The 11,256-nt window shown below is 37.8% G+C and overlaps 1 protein-coding gene across 13 annotated transcripts in view; it reads left to right on the forward strand.

The window, feature by feature from the left end:
- CD55 (CD55 molecule (Cromer blood group)) overlaps nt 1-11,256 on the forward strand; it is a 47,904-nt gene that overhangs the window by 17,276 nt on the left and 19,372 nt on the right. For 5 of the 13 annotated variants that reach the window (XM_040463546.1, XM_040463547.1, XM_040463543.1 and 2 more), the window contains 2 exons: nt 174-568; nt 4,313-5,589. In XM_040463546.1, coding sequence (XP_040319480.1) covers nt 174-568; nt 4,313-4,647 — 730 coding nt within the window. In that variant the 3' untranslated portion in view covers nt 4,648-5,589. The other 8 variants (XM_040463548.1, XM_040463545.1, XM_040463551.1 and 5 more) reach the window with 6 other exon arrangements.

The raw sequence follows: 11,256 nt of genomic DNA on the forward strand, positions 1-11,256 counted from the left end.
GCTACAGAAACCCTACCAACTTCTCAAAATCCCAGCACAGTAAATGTCCCATCAACTTCTCAGAAACCCAACACAATAAGTTCTTCAGGTACTAGAGCCCTACCAACTCCTGAGAAACCTACCACTGTAAATGTTCCAGGTACAAAAGCCCTACCAACTCCTCAGAAATCCACCAAAATAAATTCTTCAACTACAAAGTCCCAACCAACTCCTCAGAAACCTACCACAGCAAATGATTCAGCCACAGCCAAAAAATTCCCTGTATCAAATGCTGTATCTACAGAGACCCCACCGGCAGCCCAGAAGCCCATCGTGGCAAATGCGTCTGCTACACAGGCCATACCAGCAACCCGTAGATCCACCACAGCAAAAATTTCATTTACACAGAGTGTTCCAGCAACACAAAAGTCCACCGCTGTCCATGCCCCAGTGACTAAGGGTTTCCATACAACAAAAAGATTGACCTCTGCTCATATTACAGCAAAACAGACTTCAGCTGTTGTTCCCAGGGCAACCACGCACTTTCGTTCAACAAGCTCGCATAAAGGAAGAGGAACTCCTTCTTCAGGTTAGTTAAGACTGTTCAGGTTTTCCTGAGTATGGATCTCATGTGCTACGGTAGAAGGAGTTTTTCATGCTAGCGCTCTTGACTTTCTTCAGAGGCAGATTTGGAGTATGCTAGGGCAAGTTGTTTAAAAAGACACATTTTACAATAACATAGAAAAAGATTGTGGCTCCATAAAAACAATGCGAAATTAAGATTGGTGAAGAAATTCTGTTTTCCACGTTAGCTTTAGGGAGTCGTTGACTTCTTCAAGACCCTTCTGAGAACCAAACATGTACCATCCTTAAGGTTGATTTCTGGGTCTGGTTGATTGATAGAGGTCCATCCCTTAAGCATGCTAAAGGGTGTTCCAGATTCCCTAGAGTTTGTAAAGCATCTCAACAGTGTCTTCTAAGTAAGGGAAAACACAGAATTCTTTGAAATAGTCTATGTTAACACAAGGCTCTTTAAATGACAGTTTTTATAAAAGTGGAGTAAAATAGGCTGTAGACTTCAGAAATACCTGTTGAGTGAACCAATGAAACCCTTCTTACTAGTTACTGCTGCTTCAGGCTACTGGGATGTCCTTTTGTCTCATAACTTGTCTAATGTGTAGCCAAAATTTTTATGGATGTTCTTGTTCCGTATGAGAGATGTCTATTTTTTTTCGGTTCCTTCGAAAATCTCAATAGGACTGTAAGCCAAGAGATAATTTTTAAAAAATTGTTGTAAATTTTTGTTTGAACAAATACACACACACACACACACACACACACACACACACACACACACTGCATAAAATACCCATGTGTGGCTCAATAACTTTTCTAAAGCAAATATTTGTGTAACTACCACAAACGTCAAGAAATAAAATCGTAGAAGTCCCTCAGATTTGACCCCTCCCTTTCCAGATGCTCTGTTGATCCTGAACTCCATCCACTGACTTATCCAGCCAGTAGGCCCCTGGTATTCTGCCCCTTACACCACATGGCCAGGGATTTCCTTCCCAGCAAACACACAAACCACGTTCCAGTCAGTTCTTCTCCCTCTTTTGGTCTTGACCGATTTCTGCCTGTCTTCCTGTGCCCTCTGGTGCCATCAAATCACCGTCATTATGTTTTTGCATATTTTGTTCAGGTTTTATAACTGCTATGATGAGGTCTATTTTGCCATCACCCCAGATGATTCTTAAGAGCTGAAAACATTACAGATATCATTGTTGAAATTTCCTTTGTATATTTCTTGATTCCATTAGGTAAAAAGCCAAATACGTGCAAATACACAGAATCTGAACCCATTCCTACCTGCTTTGAGTCATTCCTCAATGGCATCAAATAACTGTGTTTTTTCAAAGACAGTTATACACATTGTGACCATATTTTTGTAACAATTTCATACATTTCACAGTTGTTATCTTGAAGTCTTTCTTGCCATTACCTGGGTATTTTTAAGGATTTGAACATTGCAGACACTGTTCTGTGTCACCATTTCTGTCTCCCTCAAGGCAATTACTGCCTTGAGGTCTGTGTGTAAGCATCCTATCTACGTTTTAATTCTCGTGTTGTATGTGTATTTCCATTAGTGGTCCATGATATTGTTTTCTATGTTTTTATAATTTATGTAAGCAGTATGGCATATATTTCATCATCTAACTTGACTATTGGTACTCAATATCGGTTTTATAGCTTACGTTGACACCTTTATATTTAGTTTGTTACTTTCAACACTTGTAGGAGGTTATTTGATGTCTTCAACCTAAATGGTTTAGGTTGAATACATCCAGTTTTTCATAGAGCATGGAAAAGAGAAATGTTTCACTTTATTTTTAATTAAAAAAAAATTTAACATTTGTTTATTTTTGAGAGAGAAACAGAGCATGAGCAGGGGAGGGGCAGAGAGAGAGGGAGACACAGAATCCGAAGCAGGCTCCAGGCTCTGAGCTGTCAGCACAGAGACCGATGCAGGGCTCAAACCCTCTAACTGAGAGATCATGACCTGAGCTGAAGTTGGACACTTAACCGACTAAGCCACTTAAAAAAATTTAAGTCCCTTAAATTTTTTTTTAAGGTTTTTATTTATTTTGAGAGAAAGAGAGAGCATGAGCAGGGCAGAGATAGACAGAGGGAGAGAGAGAATCCCAAGCAGGCTCCGCACGGCACGCAGCCCAAAGCAGGACTCTATCCCACGACCTGAGCCAAAATCAAGAGTCAGACACTTAACCAACTGAGCCATCCAGGTGCCCCATAAGTTTCACTTAAAAAAAAATTTTTTTAATTTTTTATTTATTTTTGAGACAGAGAGAGACAGAGCATGAGCAGGGGAGGGAGGGAGACAGGAGACACAGAATCCGAAGCAGGCTCCAGGCTCTGAGCTGTCAGCACAGAGCCCCATGTGGGGCAAGAGCTCATGAACCACAAGATCACGACCTGAGCTGAAGTCAGACGCTTAACCGACTGAGCCACCCAGGTGCCCCATAAGTTTCACTTTATATAAATTTGTTATAGAGCTAACTTTGTTGAAATATTTCTTTCTGCCCCCCCCCCAAAAAATACAAGATAATTTAACAAACTTAAACTAAATCTGAAAAAAAAAAAATTAAACCTAAGTCAAACATTGTGATAAAAATGCAACCAATATTTGGGGTCAATTTTCTCTCTTTTAAGTAATTAACTTACTCTTTTTTTTTTCTTTTTTTTAATTTTAACATTTATTTATTTTTGAGACAGAGAGAGACAGAGCATGAATGGGGGAGGGTCAGAGAGAGAGGAAGACACAGAATCTGAAACAGGCTCCAGGCTCTGAGCAGTCAGCACAGAGCCTGATGCAGGGCTTAAACTCACGGACCGCAAGATCATGACCTGAGCCGAAGTTGGACGCTTAACCGACTGAGCCACCCAGGCGCCCCATTAACTTACTCTTTAAATATCATCTACCACTTTTTGCTCATATGGAAAAAGAAAGTAGCTGCTGTCACTTAACTGGGTACTTAACGATTACAGCATGTACCATGCACTTTCCATTTCTGGACACTAGTCCTTATAACAAGCTTGCAAAATAAGTCTTTTTAGCTTCGTTTTATAGATGGTGCATTCAAGGCACAGAGATTAATTTGTAGGATTCAGACCGTGCCTAGTACTAGGGAGAAAATTGGGGGGGGGGGGGTATACACCTGTTTGCCAGCTCTCAGTCCTGTGCTTTTTCTGCTGTGTAATATTGCCTGTTCTCAGTGGTCCCGTGAGTAAATTTGTTCACTACTTAAGAGAGCAGAATATTACTATAAATATATTTACTTGAAAGTAAAGTTTACTTCATTGCCTTCACTTGCCTCATTCACAGTCATTGAAAGGTATAAAAACTAAGGTGCTATGGTAATTTGAGTTTTGATAGAGTCTGCTGAAAGAGACTTCAGTTTCTGATAGTTTCTCGGTCAGAGGATTGGATTGCAGTTTACTATTTAAGCTTTCAAACTCGCTTCTTGCCATCAAGTCCCAAATTGTATGGTGTTTGTTGCAGTATTCTTAGTCATGTGTCATATTTACAGTGTTGACTCTGCTGAATAGATACGCACTGTGGTATATGTCGTTTGATTAAGTTAATACATAACGGTTTCATAAATTTACTTACAATTATTTCTTTTAGTTACGAAAATCTGAGTTACTTTTGAACTTTGGAGTGCATTTTGTTGATAAATAAAATTGCTAGGAAATCATTGACTTTATTTATTTTTTTTTTGTAATTCTTTTGTTTTTGTTTTTTTTTCTTCTTCAGATGCTAACATCGCTGCAATTGGTAAGTTTGGTTCTTCGGCAGTTAAAAGAAATTGTCGTCACTGTGGGATGTACAATCCATATTCCTGGAAGAGAATCTTGTCTTTTAAGTGTCTTAGGAATACTATTAAAATGCAGTGTTTAAGGGTATCGAAGAGAAAACAGGTAAATGCATTTTATCGACGTATTTGGTGGACACCATTAGGTACTCGGTATGTTCCTAAGTATTCCCAACCGTGTTCTTGTTCCAAGGTAGTTTTAGGGCAACTTCAAATCATGTGGCCAGTCAATCAGGTATTATTGAATGCTTATTGTCTCAATGCATCGTCAAGCTAGGGGCCAAAGAACAACAAAGAAGAGGCAGGTACCAATACAGTTTTTAAGGCTCTAGTATTCTACAAGTAATCATAAACTACTCCTTGACTGTTTCTAGACTTCTGTCCCATTCCAGAGACAGCAGAGTACCTTTGGTTATATCCTCTTCCATTTCCCTGCCCTGTCAGTGATGTAAAGCAAAGTTAGCTTTAAAAAATATCCCGTTGGTGTAGACCTAAGGACCTACTGTGTCGCCATTTATTCTAGTTTTTGTCCCAGTTCTTTTATGTTGTTCTTAAATGTATTATCTGATGTTATACCTTTTAACAAGAAGATTAATAACTCCTAACGAAGATGGTAAAAGAAATGTTTGTTCAAAAGCAATACAGCTAAGTTGGCATATTAATCATACCCACTAGAAGATACACTCTTACAAAGAAAGTATTTCAAAATTATGTCCTTATAAGCCAAAGTCTCCTATCTATATATGCATTAGTGAGACAAGGGGCTAAAGCTGAATGCAGGTATTTATTATTATTATTTATAGTTCTTTTATATTTTGAATGAACCTCTCCTTAGCTAAAGTATTTATCTTGAGAGATTTGAACAGTTGGAATTCACTTTGTCTGTTTGATATTTCAAATAGAAATAAATGTATTCTAAATGAAAATCTCACGATTTCATGATTTAATGTTAAGAACGGTGAGTCTAACGGGTGGGCTTTTTCTCAGCTGCCCAGTAGCATCGGATGTAGGTCTGAAGTGCTTATTTTCTCTGACATTCTTGAACTGTGGACTGTGCGATCTTCCAGAGACTTTCTCTCGGGGGTAGTTGTAATCCCAACTTGTGCTCAAAAATAAAGAGGAGCTCTTCCCTTCTTAAAGAAGATCTGCAGCGCTCGTTCTCTTAGGGATCCTAGCTTTGTAAAATATAAACCTAATCGTTATCCTTATTTCTTCAAAGTGTTCTGTGAATCGGGCCGCTTTTCTCATTCTGTTTATTTATATTTGTGCGTTGTTTTTATTTGAGTGTAACAGACACTCATTTTTCCTTAGTCTCAGGTATACAATACAGCGATCCCGCAAGTGTATACTTTATGCTTGCTCAGCACTCATGTAGCCAATCTTTTTTTTTTTTTTTTTCATTATTGCCTTCTCTCCCTCAAGGAACAGGTTAGACGTTTCCCCCCACTAATGGTCTCCCTGTGACATTTTACTACCACAAATATAATGCAAATCTATTTATATACTGCATTTATACCTTTACTTCATACGTAAGAAAGTAAGATTTTTTTCAGCCTCTTGGGATGATACTACACCCCACTGAGAATACATTCTCTTCATAGTTGTATTTTGTTTTCGCTCTTGTTTCTGGTTTTGTTTTTTATGCCAACATTGTATAGAAGAAGACAGGCTTGGGCTTTGGAGTCAGGCAGACCTTGGTTTGAATCCTGGTTTGTTTTGGTTTGTTTAATTTAGTAAATTATTCAGCCCCAATGATTGAGCTTAATCTGAGTCCCGGTTTTCTCTTTTTATGATCCCTGTTTAAAGTCTTTGAAGCCGAGGGGCGCCTGGGTGGCGCAGTCGGTTAAGCGTCCGACTTCAGCCAGGTCACGATCTCGCGGTCCGTGAGTTCGAGCCCCGCGTCAGGCTCTGGGCTGATGGTTCAGAGCCTGGAGCCTGTTTCCGATTCTGTGTCTCCCTCTCTCTCTGCCCCTCCCCCGTTCACGCTCTGTCTCTCTCTGTCCCAAAAATAAATAAAAAACGTTGAAAAAAAAAAAATAAAGTCTTTGAAGCCGAATGAGATAGTAGGATATGAAAACTCCCCGCACGGTGTTCAACATTGAATAAATAGTAGCTTAAAGAAGTCCTAGAATGCAGTCACTGTTGTTTTCCTAAGATGGTGTTCTGACAGTTTTAGCAACTCCCTCTGGCCACACCAAAGAATAAGAACAGTCCTTTGTTAAAGTAATATTTGCGTGTTGGCTGTGTGGCAAGTCCTGTCGTGAGATTCTTATATGTATTATTTTATTTACTTCTCAAAACATCTTACAGTGTCTCTATGTCCCATTTTTTTTAGCGGAAAGAACTGTTTTTGCAAGACTTGTAACTTACCCGAGGTCACACAACTCTTAGGTGCTTCAATGGAGGCTTGACTTGTTTCTCCAGCACTAGGTACTCAAAAGGATAGAACGATTCTTGTCCTATACAAAAACCTGCACAACTCAAATTTGAAAGTTAATGTGGTCTTGGTTCTTTACTTCTTTCCCCCGTCATTGCTGAAATCCCATATTGTGACATTCATAAATTTCTCATGGTGGTGAACAGGTCCGCTGAAGGAATATTTAAGAAAAAATTAGAGACTACCCAGTGAAATATCTAAAATGCTTTTTCTGTATCCTTTAATATCACATGCTTATTCATTTATGCTTTATACATATCCGCCTGCATACGGCATATGTTACAGACTAGCCCAAGTGGAAGTGTATTTCCAAGACTCGTGAATCATCAGTAGTAATTTGAAAGGCATCGGATGCTGTGATACGAGGTCTTCGGTGTGTGCTATTACCCGTCTCTGTGTATGACAAACTTAAATCCCGTTATAAAATGACCTCAATTGTCTATAAGTTACTCAAAGTTAAGAAGTCAGGTGGCATAAGTATAGCATTTTTCATTGATCTTCTTAGGCTGGCAAGAGAAGTGTGAACGTCTCCCACTTAAAAAGTACGGAGGCACAGAAAAGCCATTGATGGTAGCAAAACCCTAACAGGGTCCTATGGATGTTGCTGAGGAAGCAGTGTTGAATTCTGGTTTCTCAATCTGGAAATGAAAATTTAAGGTTTAATCAAGCACATTCTTTTTCCACCAAAAAAAAAAAAAAAAATCTCTTTCTGTTGTGACTTCACTTGTCCACAGACGTCAGTTCCTTTATTCTGTTTTGTTAAATAGGATTAGAAGGAAGAACAACCCATTCACAACTTTTTAAGTTTTTTTTTTTTTTATATAGCATCTGGACTACATTTCCACTTTATTAACAATATAAGTGAGACCTTTTGAAGTGAGGAGACAAATTCACATTTCTTCAGAAAAAGCATCACTAAATTAACATCAGATCTTGTATGTGGAATCTGACTTGGGTTCTTCAGGAATGGAGAAGGCACTCCATCTGATATAAATTGGGCTTGAATAACTTCAGGTATTTTTACTGAGAATACTAGAAACAGTTAAAATCATGACCAGAGCCTGGGGTTAGAAATACGTTTTTCTACAGTAATAAACCGATCCCCTCACCGTTTTTTGGTCTCGGTTTTCTCTTATGTAAAAAGAAGATCCATCATTCAGCGTAATTTAATAAATATTTACTAAACACTTCCTACTATTTGCCAAGTACTGCACTAGTTATTGGAGTAACGGGATACAAGGTGGCAAACTGCTTTGCGATGTTTTAAACACTAAGTATCATTCTATACAATGGGGACCATTGCTAAAACACTCCTTTTACTTGGCAGAAACCCATTTTGTAAAATTATATAATTTTCCTACCTAAAAACTCTTCAGTTAATGACTAAGAATGTGGCTGTCATACTCATAATCTCATTGCCTCATTTATTCCAAGTGGTAAGTCTTAACACCCTTGGGTTGGTTTTCTGTAGATACCAAGTGAATTTTGAGAACGTAACTATTGCCTTTATACCTGAAAGTTTTCTTTGCTTATAATTTGGAGGGTAATACTCTTATTATTTACTAAAGAATCATTTATGTAGGATCCTGTTTCTCCTATTTCTGTATTTCATTCTAGTCCCCAGTGAAAACATGAGTCTCCACACACATTGTGCTAGAGTTACATGCGTTGATCAGTGTTCTAAGAGTAAGATTTTAGTTCTGTCGTCCAGATACTCTGGATCACTTTAAAATTTCCTAGCTTCCTTTATCATTCAAATTGAAAATGGGATGGTTTTTCAACAATTGAAAATGGCAGAGGTTAATGGGGAGTGATGGAGGGAAAAGAAACCCCAAATTTTTGAGGAGCCATGATATATTTTATGAATACAGTCTTTCCACGCTAATGATGTGGTAGAGAATCAGTTAAAGAAATTGATTGGGTAAAATACTGTAAAAACTTAGCTGTGGTAGAAATAGCTGTTTTGTTAAATCATGTATCCATACGACAGTGTGATTGTGTGACATCTGTATTTTGCTGATTTGGAACTGATTTGTGATTTGGCCACATTTAACCTCACTCAGTTGCTTTCCTTTTGTTATCGGTTATCCTATCCTTTTGTTATCCTATGCAATACAGATCTAAATAATAGATTTCAAGGACCCTAGAGGGTGAAGTAGGGAGGAAAAGGGAGACCAAGAATGGCATAGACAAAGGGCAAATGGGTGGGTTTTGAGAAGAAAGATTATGTGTAAAAATCAAACTATAAAAAGTATTGTTGACCAATTTATTTGACCAATAGTTGTTCTGTCGTTCAACTCAAAATAGTGCATTTAATCCTAAAAGTAAATATTAGCTTTCCTAACTGAAATTTTATCCACAAAAGACTAAACACTGGAGGGCATATTCTGTAAGCAAAGTAAATATGTTGTACCCCCCCATGCACAGGTGATCTTACCTTTCCTGTGATGGAGAAAGGCCTACATCTCTTATCTTCACTATGAACTAAGTGGCCTTCCCATTAACAACCACAGATGTAACTCTCACCTTTCTGAAACTCAAATTACTCATCTGCATAATGAGAGTGAACTTCAAGATACCTCCTAGTGCTAAAATTACATAAGGCAGTCATCATAAAATTGGACATGGTCAGGTTGAAACACTTCATTATCCTCTCCAACCCGTTAAACCAATTTTATTTGAGCACGGTGATACTTTAAATATTTTATTTCATTTTGCTTTGAAAGAAAGCAGGATAAGTACCATGCAATTTTTACTGTCAAACGTGACATAAAAAAGCTATACACAAACTGTCATTCATGGTCTCCTATTTTTCTTTAACTTGTCTCATATCCAATGTATTTGTCATTGTGAAACTGCATTGTATATGTAATTGTTCATGTTTCTATTAACTGTGTTACTAAATTTTTTCCTCCTCAAGGACTTGTTGCTGGTACTGTAATTGGTACCCTAATTCTAGGCAAAATTGTCTGGCACTATGGAAAATCAGGGTGAGCAGAAATTCTGATGATTTAAAAAAAATTGTTCTTAGCTTCTTTCCAGTAAAACCTGACACTGTATCAGAAGGTAACTTTCTTAGCTTAATTGTATGCTTTGAAATCTATCTCTTTATTCCTTTTCTCTGTAATTACAACCCTGGGTCAACAGACTTTGTGTCTTTTTTTTTTTTAATTTTTCAGTAAATTCAAGGACATTAACATTTCAAAGGCAAATGATTTGAAAGCCAAATTCTCACTTTGCCATCCATTAATCAAATCACCTTTTGTCCCTACTCAGTACAACTTATGATAGGATCTGTGTTACACAGAGCAAAACCCCAAGAAAAGTCAGACTCTAACATATTATTATTTTTTTTTTTTAATTTTTTTTTCAACGTTTATTTATTTTTGGGACAGAGAGAGACAGAGCATGAACGGGGGAGGGGCAGAGAGAGAGGGAGACACAGAATCGGAAACAGGCTCCAGGCTCTGAGCCATCAGCCCAGAGCCCGACGCGGGGCTCGAACTCCCGGAGCGCGAGATCGTGACCGGGCTGAAGTCGGACGCTTAACCGACTGCGCCACCCAGGCGCCCCCAGACTCTAACATATTATTAACGTTGTCTGTGGGTAGCCTTTTTCTGAGTCGTATTTATTAAAACACACCAAAACAGCTAAAAACAGCCCATTGGTTAGGAGGGCGGGCTCAGGAGCCTGACCACTGGCTTTGAATCCACCTGGCTCTACACTTTATGTGCCATGTGACAACGGGTAACTTCATCTCTCTAATGCCTCCGTTCTCTTATTTGTGAAGTGGGAGAGGCATAGTACCTGCCTCAGGGGATGGTAGTAAGGATCAAATGAGTTGCCCGCCATAAAGAAGGTAGAATGTTGCTTGGCACATGGAAAGCCCTCAGATGGTAAAACAGCAACACATTAAAAAAAAAATAAAGTCGGCATGATTTGGAACATCTGACCTGCACTAAACGTATTTTAAGTATGATGCCTTGGTTGGCTCTGACATTTCCTGTCAACAGAGGATTATTTAACTTGACCCTCCTCTGTTCAGAAACCTTACTGTAGAGTTCATATAAACTTGAATTATTTCTAAACTGCCCTAATGCCTATCTATTTTTTTATCAATTCAAAACAACCATATATTTTTTATTAATTCAAAACAACCATATATATATGTATATGTGGTATATGTATATATATACTTATGTACATATACATAGATACATATGCATTACATGTGTATATATATACATATACATATGTGTATATATATATATATATATACACCACATATATACACACCATATATATACATATTACCACATATATGCATATATATACATGTATATATACATATGTATATGTGTATATATGTATACATACATGTATACATATACCACATATACATATATATATGGTATACATAGATGTATACATATACCACATATACATATA

Source organism: Herpailurus yagouaroundi, unplaced genomic scaffold (assembly GCF_014898765.1).
Source record: "Herpailurus yagouaroundi ecotype Mexico unplaced genomic scaffold, PumYag 403, whole genome shotgun sequence".
Classification (NCBI taxonomy): domain Eukaryota; kingdom Metazoa; phylum Chordata; class Mammalia; order Carnivora; family Felidae; genus Herpailurus; species Herpailurus yagouaroundi.